The sequence below is a fragment of the Hordeum vulgare genome, chromosome 5H (assembly GCF_904849725.1).
Source record: "Hordeum vulgare subsp. vulgare chromosome 5H, MorexV3_pseudomolecules_assembly, whole genome shotgun sequence".
In the NCBI taxonomy this organism is placed as follows: Eukaryota; Viridiplantae; Streptophyta; class Magnoliopsida; order Poales; family Poaceae; genus Hordeum; species Hordeum vulgare.
In genome coordinates this window covers 584934503-584959145 of record NC_058522.1, presented here as the reverse complement: position 1 = coordinate 584959145, position 24643 = coordinate 584934503, and the positions used below count along the sequence as shown (strand labels likewise).

The 24643-nt window shown below is 41.8% G+C and overlaps 2 protein-coding genes across 6 annotated transcripts; both read left to right on the top strand.

Moving 5' to 3' along the window:
* Window positions 1-10487: 10487 nt before the first annotated feature.
* LOC123395228 (protein DETOXIFICATION 56) lies at window positions 10488-12417 on the top strand. Its single transcript, XM_045090183.1, has one exon. The coding sequence runs from the start codon at window positions 10568-10570 to the stop codon at window positions 12272-12274; it is 1707 nt and encodes a 568-aa protein (XP_044946118.1). The 5' UTR covers window positions 10488-10567; the 3' UTR covers window positions 12275-12417.
* An 8206-nt stretch (window positions 12418-20623) lies between these two features.
* On the top strand, window positions 20624-24577 carry LOC123395227. Of its 5 annotated transcripts, none has more exons than XR_006609685.1 (8): window positions 20657-20947; window positions 21097-21204; window positions 21333-21433; window positions 21541-21633; window positions 21920-22160; window positions 23451-23506; window positions 23707-23813; window positions 24307-24577. XR_006609685.1 is itself a non-coding variant. In XM_045090182.1 (5 exons), the coding sequence occupies exons 1-5, from the start codon at window positions 20663-20665 to the stop codon at window positions 22071-22073; spliced, it is 741 nt and encodes a 246-aa protein (XP_044946117.1). In that variant the 5' UTR covers window positions 20624-20662; the 3' UTR covers window positions 22074-22412. The 5 variants fall into 5 exon arrangements, 1 of the variants encoding a protein (XP_044946117.1); XR_006609684.1 differs by having other exon boundaries at window positions 23658-23813; XR_006609682.1 differs by adding an exon at window positions 22766-22870 and having other exon boundaries at window positions 23451-23813.
* The last annotated feature ends 66 nt before the right edge of the window (window positions 24578-24643 follow it).

Sequence of the window (24643 nt, the reverse complement as noted above, 5' to 3'; positions counted from 1 at the left end):
GAAAAGATCCGATTGATCCCTAATACACTAGGAAGCGAACGGTAACACTTAGGCTTCCATTTGAATGCCTAGACGAATAAATCAAGCTATCATTATCAAATTCTAGAAAGTCATCTTCCCATGAAAATTATTGAAACGATTCTGATAAACTTTATTTTTCTTATGCAGAGGCCGAGCCCATCAGCTCATACTAGTGTAGTCTTAACGTCAGTGCTATATCTCGCTTACAGGGAGACGTAACTCGCAGTTGCCGGCAGTTACAGCGCATATTGGCCGGCTCAATAAGGGGAAATTTTCCTCCAATGATCATTTGAATCGGCTCTTTTCTCATATTCTCTAGGAACTGGGTTTGTTTGAATTCTATGGTTCCTTTTGGGCTTACTTTTTTTAAACATATTTACTATTTTTAACATTTCTGTATTTATTTATTTTCTCGACCTTTCGTTTACGACACCTTTCCTTTTTCTTACCTTTTGTTTTCCATACCTTCCCTAACAAAAACAGCTCGCGGTATTTATTTCTCTTATTTTATTGCTATTTTATTTTTTATTTTTTCTGTTATTTGTATTTTTTCCTTCTCTTCTGGTTCTGTTTCTTCATCATGTAAAAGTTTTCAAATTGTTTCTTGTGTATTAAGGTATTTATCGTGTACTTAAATAGTCATTGTGTATTTTCAAATAATATTCCTCGTGATTTTAAAAAGTTTATGATTTATTTATAAGTCTTTTTGTGTAACTAAAGTTAAAACATGATCTAAGAATTTTAAAATACCATGATAAATAGTTTTAAAATAGACGTAAAACATTTCGGACTACATTATAATTTTTGTTTCATGAGGAACATTTCCAAATACACGTTGATATTTTTAGAAATTATATATATTTTGAATACATCATAAACATTTTAATATATGGCAATTATTATTAAATCCATGATGATTTGTTAATACATGATAATACATGATTTTATTTTATTAAAATGTTTATATTTTTAATAGAAGGCAATATGTTTTTATATGTTTATTGTTCAAGCAAAAGACTAGTTCAAGTGTTTTTTGTGTTATGTTTTGACTCTATGCGTGGAAGTTCTTATTTTATTTAAATTCCATATCTAATAGATTGTCATCTAAATAAAATTTGTTTTTTTCCTGGTAGTATGTACACAAGTACTTGAGAGAGACGACCCCTCACGATACAACCCGTTTGTTAGTGATGAATGCGAGCGGGGCTTCCCAGGGATGCTTGGCAGCATAGACTGCATGCACTGGGAGTGGAATAACTGCCCTACCGCTTGGCAAGGGCAGTACAAGGACCATGTCATGGCTTGCACTGTCATACCTGAGGCCGTGGCCTCACAAGATATCTGGATTTGGCACTCTTTTTTCGACATGGCCGGATCACATAATGATATCAATGTGCTTCGACGCTCATCGGTGTTTGCAAGGCTTGCGAAAGGCAACAACCCATCGGTGAATGTTATCATCAACGGTCATAACTACGACAAAGGACCTGGGTGACGGTATTATCCTTGGTGGACCACTATTGTGAAGATAATCTCCGACCCTATCGAAGAGAAGAGGAAAAGATTTGACCAAGAGCAAGCGAGTGCTAGGAAGGACGTCGATCGTGCCTTTGGTGTTTTGCAATCTCGATGGGATATCGTTCAGTACCTGCTAGGACTTGCAGCACCAAAAAGTTGTGGGAGGTGATGACAACTTGTGTGATTATGCATAATATGATCGTAAAAGATGTGCGTTCGGAATGTATCTACGATTAAGGGTTTCAGTTTCAGGATGAGAATGGTGTGTCTGAGCATGAAGAAGCGGCAACGTTTGAACAGTTCGCCCAATTTCATTATGAAATACATGATTGAAAAACTCATACATAGCTGCAAAATGATTTGGTTGAGAATATGTGGGCTCATGTTGGCAACCAATAGATGTATCTTTTCCATATGTATTTGAGACAATTTAATTTTTATTCGATTTGTAAAACTATACTTATTTATTTCAAAGAGATAAATACACTCATGGTCACTATATTTGGGACGAAAGCACGATACGGTCACTGACCATTGGAATACGCTCGTTACGGTCACTGTATACGATGGGACGTGATTGTACGGTCACTGTAGCACGTATGCGGTGCGTACAGGCCTAGTTGACCACGTGTTGACCGATCGTTGGGGACAGGTGGCGATCCGCGGCGCGGCGGTAGTGGAAATATGCGAATAGCCCCTCAGGCATCACCTAATCACCAATCATCCCTCCTCCTCCTCCTCCTCCAGTCACGGCGCCTGTTCGTCTTCGCGCAGAGATAGTGGAGTCGCCGCCCCGGCGATCGTCGGCGGTATAGTCGTGGCGAGGGGCTGAATTCGTGCGTCGTCCACGACGCACCGCCGCAGCACTCCTTCTTCCCGTTGGAACCGACGTCGATGGCCCCTGTTCGTTGTCCAGAAGGGGCACCTCCCCCGTGTACAGTAAGTCCTATTTCCTCAAGAATCCGAGCGTTTTGATGTTCAAAAACCAACCTTTTAGGGCTGCATTGCCTTTGTAGATGTGTTGTTGTTCTAGGGTTTTGGTATGGGATTTGGGGGTAGGAGAATTGGGGCTTAGGGTTTTATCTCTTTTAATAAAATGTATATACAGCCGATTCTGATGCTTGCTGTCTATGTGTTGCTGCATCAGGTCGTAGAAGCAGAAATTTCTCTGTTGAAATTAATCATGGTGGATTTTTTGTTGGGCATGGGAGGAACCCTGCTTATGTGAATGGTCGAGCCATCTGGTATGATAATGTGGAGAAGGTAACCTGGTCACCAATTCTCATTGAAAGCCTAGTTGAGGAAATAGGTTATGAGATGGCAGGGAGGCTCAAAGTATTCTACTGTGTGCCCATCCTTACACCTAGTACAAATGGTCTAAGAGAACTTAGTGATGAGGAGCAGACAGACAGAATGATGGTGTTTGTTGATATTGGGCACCATTTCTTTAGTATATATCTAGATCATGATGACAGTTTGCAGGAAAATTCAAATGAAGATGATGCTGTGCACTATCCAAGAGCACATTTGCCTCCAGTTATCAGCCCTGCAAAGAGGATTCCCAGCAGTACTGTTCAGTCTGAAACAGAGGAAGCAGAGGCAGGGGCAGAAACAGATGAAGGAGAGGCAGGGGCAGAAACAGAGCAAGAAGAGGCAGGGCCAGAAACAGAGCAAGCAGATGCAGAGCCAGAGATAGGGGCACTAATTCCCCTGCAGGTTATATGGCCTGAGCAAGAAACAGAGGCAAATACTGAAATGCAAGCAGAGGATGTTGGAGGCAAGGCAAGGCAAGAAGCAGAGAGGAGAGCTGCTGCTCAAAAAAGAGAGGAAGAAAAGAGAGCACAGAGGGAAGCAGCTGCTGCAAAAAGAGAAGAAGAGAAGATAATTGCTGCTGCAAAAAGAGAAGAAGAGAAGAAGCTTGCTGCTGCCAGAAAACAAGAGGAGAAGATGCTTAGTGCTACCAGAAAAGAAGAGGAGAAGAAGCTTCCTGCTGCCAGAAAAGAAGAGGAGAAGAAGCTTGCTGCTTCAAAGAGAGAGGCTGACAAGAGGCTTGCTGCAGCACAGGAGAAGATGAAGGCTGCTACAAAAAAGCAAGGGAGCAAAGCATGGCTGCTGCAAAAAGAAAACAAAGCTGGGTTGACAATGAAGCTGCCTATCCAAAGAAGGCTCCAAGATCTTCAATGTTTGATGTCTTTAGATAGTATTATGCATAGTGACTGCAATATTGTCCTGTAAGAAACATGGCTATTTTCTTTTGTATGTGGATGATGGGCAAGACTTATTTGGTTGTGACAACAAGTTTTCATGCATTATATTTGGTCATATTTGTCAAGTTTGGAAAAGACTTCCTTCTTATTTGGTCATTTTGGTCCTATTTGTAGACAACACTGCCTTACATTGCAATATATATACCCTTTCAATAAGCATAACATGACACCATTTGGATGAACTTTGTACACAAAACAAGTAATCACATATTAAGAACGAATGACATAAGAACATCGTATTGATCAAATATAACATAGGGTTCAGCATAGCATTGTCACTTCCACCATTACATGAGACCATTGCATGAAACAAACTACATGACACAAACTAGGACTGCCACCATTACATGAAACAAACTACATGACACAAACTAGGACTGCCACCACTACTAACATCACTGCAGTGTCCCAAAATGAACCTGGCATCACCAATGCAGCTAGTCTTCAGTTCTTCACCATGTATAGCACCAATGCACCAACACCTAACATCAGCACAACAGCAAGCAGGATCTTCATGAGCATCACCAGCTCTCTCCCAAGCTTCATCAGTGCAGCAGCTTGCTGCCTGGTCATCACATTGCCACTCTCTCTCTTCACAAACTTCTTAGACATGCTGCTTGATCCATTCATGTAATGAAGCTCTTGTGCATTCAGAAGTTGCTCCCTGCGTTCCTCAGCCACACCAATAACATCCACAGCTGCATCGCCAACCAGATAGTGATTCTCAACCAGGTACTGCACGTACTCCAATTCCCAACGCCAGAACTCACAACTCACCTATCCCAAAAATACATGCCAAGGTAAAAAAAAGTTCAATCTTGGCATCCAAAACGGAATAGAATGCATGGACAGGACATAAATGGAAGAGATAAATCCATGGAAACACTAACCCCATGATTTTGGCACTTGTAGAAGACCCATCCATCGTGCTTCTCACTGGTGGACACAAACATGCGCACTTTCTCCTTGCAGCTTGCGCAGCGGATCAGCGGCAGCGCCAACGCCCGGCGGCGGACAGCAGAGGAGGACACCGCGGGTTAGGGATTTGAGGGATTGGGGATTTTGGTTCTTTTACAAATAACCCCCTCATGAATCGTTGGCCGAATGAGAGACCAGTACGTGGCGGTCAACAATAGGTCAAACTAGGCCTGTATGCACCGCATACGTGCTACAGTGACCGTACAATCACGTCCCATCTATAAAGTGACCGTAACGAGCGTATTCCAATGGTCGGTGACCGTATCGTGCTTTCGTCCCAAATATAGTGACCATGAGTGTATTTATCTCTATTTCAAAACTATGTTTTAGAAACTATGCTTTTTTATATGTCTGCTTGTCAAATAATGTAAGACGTGTGCATATTTGTTTAAAAATGACGATCAGCCGACCATGTTAATAAATATGGACCACGGACGTTGGACGTACGGCCGATCCAAATCTTAAAACAGAACGGACGTTGAGTGGACGTCTGACCCAAACAAAAAAAAACTAAACAAAAACGACGTCCGTTAGGATCAACGCGTTGGAGTTGTTCTTATAGACCCTTTTTTTAAAACATAATTGCATACATCAAACTGATGAATCCAAGGATGGATGCAGGGGAACAATGTACTCCATCCGTTCCATAATATAAGTCTTTTTAAAGATTTTATTAAAAGACTACATACGGATGTACATAGACATATTTTAGAGTGTAGATTCACTCATTTTGCTCTGTATATAGTCTTTTAGTGAAGTCGCTTAAAAGACTTATGTTTAGAAACGGAGGGAGTATGACGTGAGTGACCTATCACCTACGTATGTGACATAGGGTCACGTAACGTACACTGCTAGCTAGCTAGACTCGCATGGATGGATGGAAGCATGACCGATGAGAGTCTAGCCGTGTGAGAACAAATGTACTCCCGCTTTAAATCCGAGTGCACATCATTTTGGATTCCACCACCACAACAACACATTGCGACCGTAGCTACTCCTTTTATATTAATCAAAATTAGTGTATATCAACTCAGTTAAGCCAACTCACCGGACAACATCGCAGGGTTTGCTGCCTAGTCCAATCGCGTGAACACGCCACAACGTTCTTCTCCTTATTATTACTTCTCCGATTCACTTACCTCATCGACGTCCCTAAACTTAGGGGTGTCGGTTTTATATACGCATTTGATTCCGACTAGCCCATGAGACCGAGGTGCCACCGATCCGGCTGATCGTATCCTCATGCCTTCATTCTCCTACTAGATCCCTTCCAAGGCCCCCTTCTTTCGCAATGGTACACCAAGCAATTGTTCGTTCCCTAAGACTAGAAGGCGAACGTTCGCACTTTTGATTTTCCGCTTGAATACCAAGGCAAGCAAGTCAATCATTTTAAAAGATCTGCCCGTAAAACTCACGTTTCGATAGTAATTATTGAAGTGATTCTAGTTTCAAAGAAAACCATATTAAACCCGCCCCAGCCTCCAAACCTTTCATTTGCCTTCTAAAATATCGCACACTTGTGTTTTTCCCCCTCCAAAAAGCATCACATACTTTTTCCTTTTCTTTTCTTTTCTTTTTTGCTGAAAAGGATCATACACATATTTGTCTCACCATACATTTATTTGTTTGCAGCTTGAATGCATGGCAATGAATGCGAGAAACTCCTACAAGCAACTCTGTTAATCTGAAAGGCAAATTAGGTGGATAGGATGGTGAACAGTAAAGTCGCTCCTTCACTTCCACAAATTAATTAAAGCATAAATTTGCTAGCGAAGGAGAAAGAGAAAGAGAAAGAGATCTCTATATATTGCACCCCTGGAAAGCTACACATATAAATGTAGGATATCCTGAAAGCAATGCACTTGGATTTGCCGAAAAGAGGAGGCAACTCACTTTGGCCAAATTATTCCGGTGATAGTGGGGAGTGATGGTGAGCCCATTATTTGCCTTTGCTTGATTATCACCCATCAGACGCACACACACAAACTTTCTCGTTTCCTTTTTCTTTTCCGGAACAGAGGAAAATTTGGATTTAAATTTTGTAGAAGTAGAGTTTATTGTAGCTTAGGGCATCTCCAACATTACCCCAAATTAGGGGTTAGTCCACGGATACGGATGGGGGAGCCGGCCATCCAATACTTTTCACATATGTACGGTTATATTTTAGAAGAATTTTAGCAAAAATGAATAAAATTGATGCATATTTAAACGAATCGGATAATATTTATTCATACTTGGATGACTTTTACATACAACCGGATGCTTTTCGTCTAAATTGGGACACATTCATTACATTTAGCTATATTTCAACTAAACTGTCGGCACCCGTTTCCCATATCCGTTCGGCCATGTACCCCGGAAAATGAAGCCCCTCTTGCTCCGCAACCATGAGCCCCGGGAACTGAAACTATCCTCCTCCTCCACAACCATGAGCTCCGGAAACTGAATTTGTCTACCTCTATGTCACGACCAAGTGGCTAACCGGACAATGATGCTGAGTCCACCAAGCTTGGCTTCACAGGAGCGGAGAAGCATTGACTTTCATGGGATAGAAGCGTCGACGGTCTCTTGTGCGCTACTCCTTCTCGATGTTTGCGACGCTCGCGGACGTGCCGACTTTGTGGTCGTGGTGGCGGGGCACGGTTGTGGTGGAGCTGGCGATGTCCTCCACGTCCTCACTCCCGTTGAACACCTCATCTGTCGCCTTGTTCATATCCTTGTAGGCAGCCTGCAAATCCTCCTGATAGTGGACGACGCCAACGGCCGTGACAAATTTCACGGACGGTGCAGTAGGAGTCGGCCATAGCTACCTACCCGGACACGTCCACGTCCATCACTATGGCTGTGTTGATGGCGAGTTGTTCCTCCGCAAGCCGGTGCTCGTCAAGAAGGCAGAGGTTGTAGGCCTGGTCGGTCCTTGTTGGATGGCAAAACATGTCCGGACCATGTGATCCGGACGATCGCGGAGGGGTTTGAGGGTCGGTGTTGGAGATGCCCTTACAAGTTTGTATAATTATAATTATTAATTATTAATTGTTGCTTTCAGAAGGCACTCAGTTTGATAACGGATCCAGAACATAAAGTCTTTGAAACAGACACATAAAAGCAAAGCTAGCCAGCACACATGATTGGCATGCGTTTCCCCTGAAACTGTTGCACATATTAAGCATGCTTCTGTTATAGCTTGTCTAGTACACCAGATATATATCCTGCATGCATGTACCTGTACGCTTGGTTAAGCAGCCCGTAGGTGTCGATCAGTGCATGCTATGCGTGTGAGTGAGAGTCAGGTGGCAGATGATGCATGTGACTGTCGTTGTAGCCAGTACTAGGATCCACACCATTTGAGAGATCCCTCCATCCATCATGCGTGTGAATCTGATGCTCTGAAATCATATCCACTCACCACCATAAACTGTTCACCACGAGTTATATATACGAATATTTATCTAATGTGACCTTATCTAGGAAACCAAGGAATAAACTTGAGGTTTAATTGATTCCCAAATTGTGCATTCTAAAATTATGCATCATGCCATGTCCATGGATCATACTACCTTCGCTGCGCACTAGCCTTGGCGCCAACAGATCCGGGTAATCTTTGATCCACTTTGTAATCATGCACGTAGGAATCCAACCATTACCACTAACAAACTACATCAGTGTTCATCTTCTTATCATCGTCGTTGATTGTCGTTGCTTTTAGCAGGCACATGGTTTGGTAACTGCCTTCTTTTCTTCAGTAGCACAACACCTATAACTATGCTGTAACGGACCCACAATCTTCATCTTTGGAACACAAAAACGCACAAGCAAAGCTAGCTAGCTAGCAGGCATGATTGGCATGCGTGCAGCTGGCTTCCCTGGATTTTTGCACGAATTATGCTACCGTTATTACATACAAGTATATCATACTTCTTAAGACACTTATTTTAAGACGGAAGGAGTATAATGCATCCATGTAGGTCATGCAGCTCGCGGGTGCTGATCATGTAACTGTCGCTCTAGCACTACCCTCCATAATACCATTTGATCATGCATGTGAATCTGATGCTCTGAATCACTCACCACTGTTTACTTTACACTAATTAAGAACCGGCCAATAGTTATACATCAAGAGCTATCTGGGATAAGGGTTGGTTAGGGGAACCCATGGGATGATCTTGATCCCCAATCGTACATTCTAGAATTAATTCTCACTTGGCAATTGCCATGCATGTATCTTAGTAAGTGCTATCTCTGTTGTTCAATGATGGGGTGTGCCTCCCTTTCCATTCCACTAGCTATGATACAACAGGTTGGGGTAATCTTCATCCACTTGGTAATCATGGATGCGGGAATCCATTAGCACTAAGTACATCAGTTGTATATGTTAATCTTCTTATCTAGTCCTGGTTAATTAAGTTGACGCCAAATCTAGCTTATCCTTCCTGTTTTTTCACATGCAATCGTGTCATCCACCTATCCCACCCACATCTATTAGTGTGAGTCCATGCCTCATTTTTTCCCCCGAAAAGTAGGATAACCCCGGTATCTGAATTCATAAGTGCACAAATCTAGATATTATTTATTACTCAGTTGTAACAAATATGGTTAATACGATCTAAAAATGCATTCGTCATGTTGTAACAATTTTTGTCCATCCTGTGAAAAATGTGGTATTTTGTTAGTTACGGATAATTTGTCGTTCTACTTTACAAATTTCTTCATATGTATGTATAGTAAACATGGTCAACATATTAGTAAGAATCCGGTGGCCAAGAATCTCCGTTGTACATACATTTGTTTGAACGTTAATTAATATGGAACGGAGGTAGTAATATTTATTCTTTCTTTTAGAATGATGTAATATTTATTCTAACACTACAAAAAAATATTAAATCTTATACATATCTTAGAATTATTATTTTTAAAAGGAGGAATAACCCGGCCTCTGCATCAATGTGGTGCATGCAACCATATTATTAAATAAGGATCCAACCAGAGTGCGCAAAATCATATAAAGTCTCATGTGAAGATAAAATAAGGAGATATAGTAAAAAATCACAACCGGCTAACCATGGAACTAGATGCCTAGACACCTATTTTATTGTCGGACCCTCTCCAAACTGATTGTTATCCCGTGTGACCGTCTTGTATCGGTTGTACCCATAAGTCATATGTTCTTTGGCTTTCACACGGGTGAGTAATGACCATGTATGAATTCAGGCAGTTGTCTTGTAGATGACATGAATTTTTTTTTGTGATAGTATGCCTCTAATGTCATTCCTATCATTTCAAATGGTCCAAAGTAATGTATGTATTTTAACTCGAATATATGCCGCTAACTTAAGCTCTATCCCATTTAGCCAAATCATAAAAAAAATGTCAATGTTATCAGAAAGACCGACGTTAGAAGCAATTCTGTACCGTACGCCACAGTAGATTGGCCAGGGACGGTCATTAAATAGATGTTGGATTGGCTCATCTTTGTCACAAAAACAACACCGTTTACTATCCTTCCAATTACATTTTACGAGATCTGTTTTGAATACCTCGGAATTAACTAGAGCGAATTTACGAACCATAACTATTTTGAGATGAAAGATAGTATTGATATTTATTTCTGATTCACAAAGTATAAATATGGATTAACAAATTCCTGTCTTTCTTTCCTTTTGGTCCCAAAAGTGAGCCCATGCACATGCCCCCGTGTCATCCACCTATCTATTTTGTGCCAAATAAATTGCTTGTTTGGTACTCATTTGGGCTCAGTTTGGATCAGCATATCTCCTTTTGTATGCATGATCAAAATTGTGGTCACCATATATCCATATATCTCCGTGCATTGCATCACTTGTTCGGCCGTTTTGCTCTTCTCTTCTCACCGAAGCAAACCCATCTTGCTCTGCTCACTCTGCCACTGGCTGGGCGGGCATTCTGCCATGGATCCACCCTCACCGCCGCACGATCATGGTCAGCATGACCAAGAGCACCATCTGGATGGGTGCCCGGCGGCCAGGGAGAAGAGGCCCGGAGGGTGGGCGGCGGCGGTGGCCGGCGAGGCGCGGGCGCAGCGGGGCATCGCGCTGCCGCTCATCGGCATGAACCTCACGTGGTTCGCCAAGCAGGCCGTCACCACCGCCTTCCTCGGCCGCCTCGGCGACCTCGAGCTGGCCGCCGGCACGCTCGGCTTCAGCTTCGCCAACGCCACGGGCTTCGCGGTCCTCACGGGCCTCTGCGGCGCCATGGACCCCATCTGCGGCCAGGCGCACGGGGCCGGCAACGCGGCGCTGCTCCGCCGCACGCTGCTCATGGCCACCGCCATGCTGCTCGCCGCCTCCCTGCCCATCGCGCTCCTCTGGCTCCGCGTCGACACCGTGCTCCTCCGCGTGTTCGGCCAGCAGCCCGACATCGCGGTGGTGGCGAGGCGGTACGTGGTGTGCCTCCTCCCTGACCTCGCCGTCGCATCCTTCCTCGGCCCGCTCAAGGCGTACCTCAGCTCCCAGGAGGTGACGCTGCCCACGCTCTTCGCCTCCGCCGTGGGGCTCGCCGTCCACGTCCCGCTCACCGCGTGGCTGGCGCGGACAAGGGGCGTCGAGGGCGTCGCCGCCGCCGTCTGGCTCAGCGACCTCGCCGTCGCGGTCCTTCTCTCCGCCTACGTGCTCGCGTCCGACGTCCTCCTCGCCAGGAAGAGCGCCAAGACGGCGTCTGCAGCGGCGCCGTGCGCGCGGTGGTGGTGGCCGGAGGAAACGAAGACGGCGGCGGCAGACTGGCTCCGGCTGATCCGGCTGGCCGTCCCCTGCTGCCTCAACACGTGCCTCGAGTGGTGGTGCTACGAGATCCTGATCCTGCTCACGGGCCGCCTGCCGGACGCCCGGCGCGCGGTGGCGGTGATCGCGATCACCCTCAACTTCGACTACCTCCTCTTCGCCGGCATGCTGTCCCTCTCCGTGAGCGCGTCCGTGCGCGTGTCCAACTCCCTGGGCGCGGGCGACGCCGCGGGGGCGCGCAGGGCCGGCGCCGTCTCAATCCTCGGCGGCGTGCTCGCCGGTGCATTGGGCGGGCTGCTGATGCTGGCGTCGCGGCGGCAGTGGCCTCGCCTCTACACGCGCGGCGCGGAGGTGCGGGAGGGCGTGGGGAAGGCGATGAAGGTGATGGCGGCGCTGGAGGTGGTGAACTTCCCGCTGAACGTGTGCGGCGGCATCGTGCGCGGCACGGCGAGGCCGGCCGTCGGCATGTACGCCGTGCTGGGCGGGTTCTACCTGGTGGCGCTGCCGGTCGGCGTGGCGCTGGGGTTCAGGGCCCGGCTGGGGATCGAGGGGCTGCTGGCCGGGTTCATCATCGGCGCGGCCGCGAGCCTGGCCGTGCTGCTCGTGGTGATCGCGCGCATGGACTGGGGCGCCGAGGCCGACAAGGCGCGGCTGAGGGCCGGCGCCGGCGCCGGCGCCGACGATGACGCTAATGCTGCACAAAAGGAGGCACCCCAAAATGCTGCTGCTGACGTCTGACCAAAACTCCAACCATTAAGAAGTAGTCTGAATTTAATCTGAGTGCGATGTACATACTGCTCCTAGTCCTACATGAAGATGAAACTTTGGAGATTTTGTTTTGAATTCGGTAGATGAATGGTGTCTTCGAATACTTTCACCAACATTTCTTCACTCACTAAATCTACATGTTAATATGGATGTTGATTACAGATATTAACAAAGTCGCGATTTTAGTTCCCCTAAAAAAATCACGATTTTAGCTCACACGTTTGCTTCTTTCTTTTCTTAACATGGTACAAACACAACTATTCATATACACGCGCATACATTTATCTCTATGAACGCGCATACGTACATAGGCCCATCTTCGTCGACGGAAACGTCTCCTCTCACGCATCGTTGAAAATCAAAAAATAAATCCAAAAATAAATGAAAGCATCAGGACTTAAATCCTAATGGTCTAGAAATACCACGGTCCCTTTCACCATCTAAGCACGGGTTGGTTTGCCAGACGTTTACCTATTTCATTGCCCCAAGTTTGCACATGTATAGTGTACATCCTTTTTGTTTGCCCTGCAGAAAAGAGTGTACATCCTTTTTTTTAAGGAAGAGTGTACATCCCCTTTTTTTTGAACGAAGAGTGTACATCCTTTTTTTTAGGAAATTTTCAAAACTTTAAAATGCCATTTTGGCACTGGTCAAAGAGAACCATTGGAGCACGTTAAACAAATTGATTTTTTGCTACCATGATTTCACTAGGTACATGAACAGAGCGTTGGCACGCACGTTGAACAGACGTTGGCAAAGACAAGACAAGAAAGCAAAAAAGAAAATTGAGCAAGAGAGGGCCTGCTAAGACAGTGGTACTACAGCTATTTGTTCTGGCTAGAACCACAAGAACAAAGCAGGTCCTCGGGATAATCAATCGTAAAAGGGCCAATTATGTACTAGAGAATACTATGCAATACAACATTGGGGCTTCTTTGATTCGCACGATTCTAAAAGTGCGGGAATTGAAAAAATAAATAAAGGATTGAAATGGCATGCCCATCTCAACCATACATGATTTTAGTTTATTTGATTGAATCATAGGAAAAAACATATGATTTTTTTCAAAGAAGTTTGACAAGATGTTAGAAGGGAATTACTACCAAGCAGTGTGAGATGATGATAAAATATCAGCGCATCCTTTTTTTTTAAAAGTGACCAAACGGAACCATATGACCAGATCCTGTGAATCAAACAACAATGTAGGAATTTTTTTACGGATTCTAATCCTCTAAATTTTCTGTGAAAATATTTTGAATCAAAGGAGCCCTTGGTTGTCGAGTAACATTTTCTAGGCATACAAAAATAGAGTTAATTTTCTTTTAGAATAGCCAAAAAGAAAAGGCATTGTGCCTTTCGGGCCGTCAAAATGACTCTACATAATTGGGGCTTTTTTCAGTAGCCCAGACATGATTGACGTTTACTAAACTTGGTCATTGTGTCCAATAGCACCACATCTGTTCAATAGGCACTCAGTTAGCAGCGGAGCACTCCCCCTAAAAAAAGTTAGCAGCGGAGCACAGTAGAGCAATTCACGTCGATTTTATCTACTGTAGGATACACCATGTACCTATGAACATTTCGTTGAATCAATAAAGTGTCGAGAATTCTCATTGTTTTTGTTACTGTAGGATACGGTTTTTATTCAGTTCATTTAGTTTAAACAATTTTTGAATTTTATTTTCAAATTCAATATTTTTTGAAAACATGTTTTTTTTTGCAATTTCTAAAATAAATAAATAATTCATGACTTTAAAAAAATATATAATATCATAATTAAGAAAATAAGTAATTTAGCGTGCGCGGCCTTGCTGGGCTCAACCAGCCGCCCCAACCAGTGATCTCTGTATAAAAGACGTCCAACCCTTAGTATTATGCAAGCGATGTTGTGGCCTGGTGGTTAGGGCGCAACACTTGCGTACCGAAGGTTGCTGGTTCGAGTACCGTAATTTAGATTTGTAACGTATAGGTCAAAACTTGATACTGACACGTAAAAATTAAATTTGTCTTCTTTCTGAATGTCCAAATTTATACTAAACATTTTCACATATCACATCCAATTACCCGGAGAAGATTTCTTTTTCTTTTGTGCGTGTTTTTCGCCTGCCTTCTTGACAACGGATAGGCTACTGGGCTTTGCACTTCGGCCCCATTGTGTGAATGGACTTTTGCACCTTTCTGTCTAGCTTGAGTTATCTTTTAGTTCTCTCCCCTCTGCATATTTTGTAAAATGAGTGAAATAAAAACAATTAACATGTCCTCCCACAGTTCTTTGCCCGGTCAAAATTTATACTAAACATTTTCACTTATCATAGTTGATCTCATCACTAAATATATGCCGTTTTTGTTGATATATTATATATAATTTTGGAAATACCATTTTCAAGTATGAAAAATATGACCATGATAGTGAGTAAGATACATATTGTCATATATTTCTAATAATCATTATATGCAAGATCTTTTGTTAAACTCAAAAAAAATGTTGGGTTTCTATAATTTTCCAAAGCTAGCTTGAGATGTTAAAGTAATCATTTTTCTGCAATACGAATAATTCTAAATCCAAGCAAGGTGCCACATTACTTAAAAGTCAATTTATGTCACATTATTGTGTTTAAGTGTGCATTTATATGTATACTTGTTCGGAGTTTCATAAGTATGCTTAGAAGTTGTAAATTGTTATAGTACAATGAAGAGGATTCTAGAGATAATAATAGTATCAAGTTTAGATCAAATTAACTCATGTTTCAAAATTTAATGAAGTATCATCACACAATCTTGCCAAAAAAAATTCATTCCATTATCTAGCTATTACTTTTTGTGGGGGGTGGCTTACACTTAAATCAGAAAATATTCTCCATTGCCCACAAACACTCGCCGATGGGTTCTATGCATCCAAACCAGCAACCCAATGGTGTAATGCACCATCATCAAGCTATGTACAACCCTCGGCCTAGAGCCGTATGCATCAATTGGTGTCTTGGTTCTCCTACACTGCCCTCGAGAAGTACTAATAGGGAAAATAAGAGAATGACAAGATTAAAGTGTATCGATTGTCTCCTATTGTATTTGGATGATCTATCACAACTTTATTAAAGTGTCTAATGTTTCCTCTATGTGTTATAATATTATGTTCCACAAGATGCAAGTCAGGAAAACATATTTTGACCCCTCAATTCTCAAGGATATGTTGACAGGACTAAGGATCATTTCATAGCTTTTGGTGAGCTATTATCACTCTGAGTTCATAGGTGTGTGTGTGAATATTGTCAAAAGGGGACGAAGGTTTGTGAGGTGAACCCCTCTATGGAAACAGGGGGAGTTGCATGTGTCTTCGTCGGGTTGATGGTGCTTCAGCAACGATGGTTCTGATTTTATTATTCAGTCGTTTCGGGTGGACATCTAGCTTGATCGACCATCTGAACCATGGATTCTTGGGGATCTACTTCACTGACACTTCCCGACAGAGGTCATGCTACTTGCATGCATGATGATTTTATTGTTCTGATCACGGCGCGAAACTTCATCGACGACAACATCAATATGTGGGGAATGGAGAGGATGGGGACTCCCTAAGGACTCAATTTCGTTTTTTATTTATTTCAAAAAAATTAGCAATGTTTGTGTTTGGATAATAGATAGCATTGTCTCCTAAAAAAATATAGCATCCCTAACTTGGGAAACTAAAATTTTTAGAGCAACATTTGGGAAACCATATAACGCTAGTAAATGCGTATGTGCAATGCATGACTGAGATTAATTGGATCTAGTCCTTTAGGTCCGAGATTAATTGGATCTACCTCTTTGGGTCTTTTTATGTTGACTAGCAAAATGGCCCGCGCGTTGCAACGGGAGAAAAAAACATAATATTCGATGATGATGACCACATTATGTTCACATATCATCGCTTGATTTTGAAATTTTGTGCACAAATGCAAGAAAATGTTTCTTCTTTTAAATTTATTCACAAGTTGAAGCAATCTTTACATTTCCAAAAAACAAATAGCATGGTTGTCAAAAATCTTGGTCACACAAAGAATTATTATTAATTTCAAGATTTTTTTTAGAAAAACATACAATAATACTCCGATCCATCCAACAGTTATTTCTTCAAAAATCACAAGGGTATATTTTCACAGAGACTTAGAAGCATTAATGTTTAACTACATACATTAGATCTTTCATGAACAATTTTACAAATATGGGAATAATTTTAAAATCGAGAACATTTTTTACAATTTACAAACATTTACTGAAAATCGTAAATATTTTTTATATTTCAAACGGGTTTAAACATTTTCTTTTGAATTGGCGACCAATTCTAGAAAAGACGAACATAATTTTTTATGTTGGAGGATTTTACTTTAAATTCTCAAACATTTTTGAAACACATGAAGTTTTTCTGAATAAACAAACATTTTATAAGTCAGTAATATATTTATTAAATTCACGGACATTGTTTTAGAATTTGCAAAAAAAAATATAAAAATCCGGCGCCTTTTTTGAATCCACAAACATTTTATGTTTTCGTCAACATTTTAATTCAAAATTCCTATTTTTTATTATGCAAATTCTTTTGTAATTCTAAATTATTTAAGTTAGAAGTAAACAAAAATAGAACGGAAAAAATTAAGTAAAAAAAGAAACTATCAAAACAGGCATTAGCTATTTTTAAAATTTTATGACATTTTTTAAATGTATTAACATATTTTGAATTAGAAAGCATTTTGTTAAATGCTTTTAATAATTTTTAATACATGGAGTTTGATTTGAAATCATGGACTTTTATTATTTTACAAACATTTTTTCAAACTTGCAAACATTTTATTGTATATGCGAGCATTTTTTACAAAAACTCCGAGCAGTTTTTTTAGTCACAAACATTTTATTTTTTAGAATATTTTGATTTAAAATTTGAAGTTTATTAAAAATTTAAAGGTTATTTAAAGTTCTAAATTATTTAAAATAGAAAAATAAAATGGAACTGAAGATAAATAAATAAACGGAACTAAAAAAACTGGGGCCTGTGCATGGGCCGGTCCATACGGTGTGCTGGATATTCTTCCAGGGTGTAGAGCGTAATATAGGAGGTTTTTACATGGGTCGGCTCAGTTCGAGATTTTTCGCTTTGTAAAACGTTTTCTATTACTTACCGGTGGCATGGTGGGTAATTTATGCAAACTTCAGGGGCATTTTACATGACGTACCACAGAAGCAATATGTGCTTTATTAATATATATATATATACTAGTACAAATGTCCGTGCGTTGCACCGGGTGAAAATTATACATTGCTGACATGCTCAACCATCTTAATCCTGATGAAACAGAGGATCTTAATCTTGATGAAACAAAAAAAACTATAAATAGAAGTGTATGAAACCTTGAACATGGAAATTATCAATCAGGGTATTACCATGTCATACTTCACATAGTTTTTAACAATCTCTGTCATAAAGGTCCTATCTTGTTATATTCCAAGATTACCATCTCGTTTTAACAGTGCAACAACGAAAGAGATCTAAAAATATTCTTTACTATCATTCTAGACATGTACTTGGTCCTTTAAAAAACACACACACATATATATATGCACTGATGATCACCTATAAACATTTTAAAAATACATTAGTAATGGATATTACAGATTAGAACCTTTTCCGTTTTGCGTAAGGTTACTTACATCATCATTTACCCACCCCTTTTCATCTAGGAGGCACATCAATTGATTTTCTAAGACAAAACTTCCATCTGTCTTCACCAGTAGTTCTTTTCCCGAAGATGCTTCTATTTCTATATGAGCACATAAATCATGGTCTGTGAATTCATAATCTGCAAAAGGTTAAAAAGTTTAACAAAATGTATTGAATAAATCTACGTGTAAATATAGGTGAACCATACACATGAACAAATAATAAATAGACTGACACACATAGAAAAAAGATTGAAGATTCGAGGCATAAAAGTACATGTTATAAATCAAAGAATTACCTTGTGGAAGATAGTCTTATGGTTCAACAACTTTGATCTGTTTATGCTCATATGGTTCCTTATCATCTTGTATTGACACTTGCTTCATCCATCAACTCAATATCTGGAGATAATGTCATGCTGTTTGGAGAATGAGGTGATGGCAATGGATAATGATTTATCTGATTATCTCATTCCAGCACAATCAATGCAAAACATTCAAAAACCGGAGATGATGTTGAGATTGATGGTGACATAGGTGATGTCTCCAAAACACCCGATTCAGAATATTTTGCATTTTTTGAAGGTGGGTTATCAAAATCGTCTACAATGATCAATTCAACAATGCCATTCGTTTTATGTGATAACAACACAATTTAAAGTCAAACCTCCAATTTTGAAATCATCTAACAATATTGATGGTAACAAGAGTCTAATCAAAATATCTATGTCATATTAGCATAAAAAAAGTAAGAGGACCTGATTGTAGAGCAAAAAAGAAGTGTATTGTACAACACATACTACAGAATCTGGAACATCTTGTTCATGGTTGCTACATCTTGCTAATGATTACCACTTGCTCGCATTAATTCCTATTGGTACTTGTTGCAGCTAGTTTCACAAAGAAAAGAAAGATGAAAAAGTACAGATCGAAAAGGTGATTGCTTGAGCCTATGCCAACAGAAACATTGTGTTAATAACTTGCTCACATAAATTTAAATTTCTACTTGCTACAGCCAGTTTCACAAAGGAAAGAAGATGACAAAGCAATAGAAAGCTATAACCATAAGTTAACTCCTAAATTACGACCTGCCTCGAGCCCTCAACGTTGACACCGACCTGACACCGACTTGCAGTGGCCGACGATGATGTGGAGCCTAACACCCAGAGGAAGGCTGCTATGGATAACCTCGGTTTCAGCAAGTTGGGAATCATGTCCAGGCCTTCAGGGACGGCGAGACGCTGCATGGATATTAAGTTCTAACTTGTGTGAACCACAACTTCTATTTTCTTAAGTTCAAAATTTCTGAAAAAAATACTGAAACTATCTGGGTGTGTCTGCTTCAACGCAGAAAAATATTAGCAAAATCTTTATGTAAATAGCTGTAAATCAAACACAACTCCTACATTCTTCCAACCGAAGAGCAGGAGGTAAACCACATGAAACTCCTACATTGATCTCAAACCGCAAAGTTGACATTTTTTTTCAAGGGGTAGCAATGGTATTTCTTGGAACACATCATCCATAATTCGTATTATAATATCCTAATCCAACAAATTCTGATATATTTTTTGGCGACTTTAAGTGCATCTGGCTTCACTCGGGTTTCACCTGCAAGGAATAAGGAATTGAATAAATACGATTCTGTATTATAGAACTTTGATGAATGACTGGATATGGAGTTTGCTGCATACAGGGGAGCGAGAACGGGATAAACTTCTGGTCTTGATGGGGCTCCTGCTCGCAGACTTGTCATGGGTGGGCTGCAAAAAATATGAATAATGATATGGAAGGAATTATGTGATGGAAGAATTTACGTCCTTTGAAGACTTACAACAGCAGGTGATAGGGATCTTGATGATGACCTGCAAAATATTCCCACAACCAACAAATCGTCACTCAGTAGTATTGCACTCATATTGTTTGATCACAATATGTCTACACCTATGCACATGACATGAGACTGGGTACATTCTCACCCTTGCCCCACCGCCCATGTCTTTTGCACCACAAAATAAATTTGCAAATTACAAGCCTTTATTTTTCAACAGGTTTATGGTAAATGAAAAAGTAGACAATATGGGTTGATGGTTTTGATCCAACAGGTAAAATCTACTTAGCATTCAAGCCAAGGTATATATGCGAGACCGGGCCAAAGTGCATATTTGAGAATACAAGTACTCAAGTCAACAGTAATACAAATATACCACAGAATCGATCCCATATATGCTTAGTGCCAGCCTTCCTATCGCTGGTTGTACTCCACTTGCCATTTAGGACAGTATAACCGCACCTAAAGCGAGCCCTCCCAGCGATTTGGATTTTTGACCGTCCATTTTTTTTATCTAGACGTCTCGGGCCGCATGATCCGCTGTCCTAAGGGGCAGCTGCTCCCGCGGAAAAATCCCTTGATGGTGGTTCATTCGGGTTACGGGTCCGTAATAGACCCGCTATTGTGTTATTGGTACCCTCTCCGCCCACACGACTGTTAGCTCACCTCCGCCCCTTTCACTTGCCCTCTCTTTACCCGATTCTCCTCGGCTGCGGATCCCTGCCTCTGCCGCCGGTGTTTCTCATGGCTTCTTCTCAAGTCCACGCCGCCATCCTTATGAGCCTGCAGGTCTCCTCCACAGCGCCGCCAACGGCCGCTACCTCGCCGCCACGGACATGCCAGCGCGGCCCGGCCTCAACGGCCTCCGCGCGGAGCTGCGCGACTACGACCAGCCGGAGGTGGAGGCCATCAGGTGGGAGGCCCTCGGGTCGGGCTTCGCGGAAGACGTCGTCCTGCTCCGCCACGTCGACGGCCGCTACCACCGCGCCAACGGAAGGTACCTCCACTGGAACGCCACCGGCGTCAGCGTCGACGACAGCGTCAGCTCCATGATGCACTGGATCGTCGAGACCACCCCCTTCAGAGATGCGGGCATGCCTGCCATTCCTGGCCCGCTTCCGGTGAGCTCGCCATGACCCGCTTCTTGAATCTCTTTCGGCGATTGCGAATTTCTTTCAGTTGCAGTTCTCTTCTTGCCAAATTGGTGCTTCCTGAGTGAGAGCAGTTCTTGATCCCCCGAACATAACCATTGCTGATGGTTCAACTGCAGACTCGCCCAAGATTCTCCGCCATATTCACGCGTCGGGGAGCGGAACGGCAGATCCGAGGCGTCGAGCCCATCCCGGGAGAGGAGGGCATGCCTGCTGCTCATGGCCCGGTGAGTTCTCCATGGCTCATGATCATGGTTGAGCGAATTGCAGTTGCAGTTCTGTTCTTGCGGAATTTTCGAGCAGTTCTTGATCTCCGGAACATAATCATGGATGCTTCTCTGCGATTCAACTGCAGAATGGCCCAAGGTTTTCCTCCATGTTCAGTTCTCTCGGACGGCGCATCCGGTTCGTGCGGGCGCTCGAGGACGGGTACTACCCCCCTGAGGTCAACAGCTGGCGCCAGTTCCGGTTCAGGGGGAGATCGACGTTCAGCCTGAGAGGCAACCTGGCGGCCCACGTCGTCGTCGACGACCAGAACATCGCCATGTGCGTCCGAGCGGGCCGCCACGGGAGGCTGACCCCGCTCGTCGTCAACCTGCCCGACGGTGGCTATGGCGGGACCCTCGAGATCGTCGTCTTCCTGATCGGGACCCCTGGTGAGAGCCCCAACTTCCTAATGGTGAAAACATATCTGAATCTGTTACTGAATTTGTTATCTGAAATTGTTACTGAATTTGTCTTTGACTGAATTTGTTACTGAAACTGTTGTGCTATTTGTTGTATTTTGAATTACTTCATGGATCTACCATTTCTGAGTATGTATTTTAGGGGTGAATGGTCTGAGTATTCATCTTTAATCTATGCGTTGTGTATGATGGAGTACCTGACGGATGTTATTCGTAATTGACTTTTGTATGCTTCTATATACCGCTTAATTTACAGTGCTGGTGGACAAACGAGCTTACTGAAAGAAGGGGTGTCTGTGATGCCGCCTCCAGCAACGCAGAGGAGGGGTGTCCCGTCTGGACGTCACATCATCTGGCTTCTCCCCAAAATTGTTGAACTTTTGTACCTAAGGAGACAAAGGGGTGCGTGAACGGGCGAGGAGATCGCAGCGATGTACTACCCCAGTTGGTGCACGATTGAGCCTCGTACTCAACATATTCACTACTTGCATCCCAATGTTGGTTGATCCTTAATCTATGTTCCAATTTATTCCTGTAAATAATTCTCGAGCTCCTTTTAAATTAGTGATTTATATATGCTTTGATTTTGTAATTTATTTAGGTTGCAGATTGTTGGTTGATTTAGATTGCTAGCTAGATACAGGAATTAAGTATCAGTTCTTTTGTATATTTCTATAGAATTAAACCTAGCCAACATAAATGGAGTGGCACCATATTTCGATCGAATAGTATACTTACATTGAGTTCAACATGGTTTAAGTTCGCCAAAATGCACGCAGTTCTCACCTTTGACATCGCAAGGGACAAGCACAAATGCAATTTGAAATCAATAATACCACTGTTATGTTAGTTTGCCGCCTGACCATTATCATTCTCTTAGTGTGTTTCTCTACATTGAAATTACAATATCTTTCTGCTCTCGATTATTTTCTTTAGTCTCTAACTCAGTTGTTGTAGGCCTGGGTTAGAATAGGCATGAAAAAAAGAAACTTAAATAGGTCGATGCTGATGAGGGGTTCTCAGAAGGATAGTACTACAAGTAAAGAATGTCAGTAGCTTGTTGGTACTACTCTTTCTTCAGTCTGTAACTGAGTTGTTGTAGGCCTGGGTCAGGATAAGCATGAAAAAAGGAACTTAAATAGCTCGGTGCTGATGAGGGGTTCACAAGAGGACAATACTACAATTAAAGAATGTCAGTAGCCTGTTGGTACTACTCTGAACCTGCATTTCCACCTTATTACCATTGGAAACTTATGCTATCCTTCAAATCCATTCATAAGATTATTCGTATAACATTCCTTATGGCGATTTTATTTGGTTTTTGTGGTGCTTTACGAAAGCCTACATTTGGATTGACCTCATTATTCCATATTTTTATGTGCTTGAGAATATTAATTCATTTGTGAAACAAGACATTTTTCTCATGGGAAGGCTTGGTACATAACGTACTATACATGCATCCTACATTTATAAAAAAATTCCATGGTATGAAACAACCTTTACATTTATAGTGTATATTCAGTGACAACTGGGATTATGTCAACCTTTTCATGGTACAATCGGATTGCATCGTGTTGGCACCGCAGTTAAGAAATGGTTGTGGGGCAGGTTAGCTTTTGTTTACTTTTTGTAGTTTTCTACCTAATTTTCTTAACTTGTGATGTGCTTTGCCCCGAGCACGTGCAGAGTATATGGTGCATATGTTCCGTGGATACTCCCTATGAAGAAGATAAAGATCGACTATTATCAGAGGTGTCTGATGCTTCTCTGTACCGTTTAATTTGCAGTGTTGGTGGACAAATGAGCTTACTTGAAGAAGGGGGGATCTGAACGTGATGAAAAGGTTATTTTGTTCCATTTTCCTTATAAGCATCCATATCTTTTGCTCCCTTCGTTGTACCTTCAACAACCATGTTCATTGTGTCGGGTTTGTATCATTTCCACCTATCTTCTCACTCTTAAACCATTTGGCTGGGTCGATGTTTTATTAATAGATACAATTGAACTTGCATCGTATCTCAAACTATGTCCCTAATACGCCAGCCCACCCGTGCGTATATTAAGTGAAAACTGGGATTATGTCAAGTTTTCAATGGTATGATCGGCTTGTATCTTGCTGTCATCGAAGTTAAGACATGGCTCCGGGGCAGGTTAGCTTTTGTCTATTCTCTGTAATTTCTACCTGTTTTTCCTACCCCGTGTATATGCTAGAGTGCAGAGTATGCTTGCTTATCCGTTCGGTGGATACTTTATATGCAGAAGATAAAGATTGACTATCATCTTCACTTAGTTGTAGATACTAAATAGTTGGTATAAAATTATGATAATTTAAAAGAAGTATTATGGTGTGGTGCAGTAATAATTTTAAATTTTAAAACTCGACACCTTGCATCATACTTTTGTTGCAAATGGGGGCAGTGTGTTCAAGTTGCTCTGGAACAATTTGAAGGGTTTCGTTGACACAAAATCTTCAGCCAAGATTCACTGCATAGAAGTTTAAATTGTAGTTGTTTCAGGTGCTTTGCCACATTCAGTATGCTTTGTTCTGTATGCATCATTTATTTGATCCTAATCTATTTCAAATGGAAATGTTTCATTGCTAATTAAGGTTCATTTATTTGATCCTAATCTATTTCCATCCAGTACATTTATGCCTCAGGATGGAAATGTTCCTTGGCACCATGACAAACATTGGTGGAGTAACAATCTGTTTTGTTGCTGTCGCTTATGTATTTTCGCTGCCACAAAGATTACTTGGACACAGAGTCACAGTGTGTTAGAAAATGATTACATTTTCCTTTTGTAACCTGATGGTGTTAGACTGTTAGTAACATCTCAGCAGTAGGGCGGGATTAGCTAGCCCTTTCTTGGATATGTTTCCCATATAGTGTGTGGGGTCGACTATTCATACTTGGATATATATATATATATATATATCAGTAAATGTTATTTAGTTTGTTCTGGATGCCCGATCATTGTT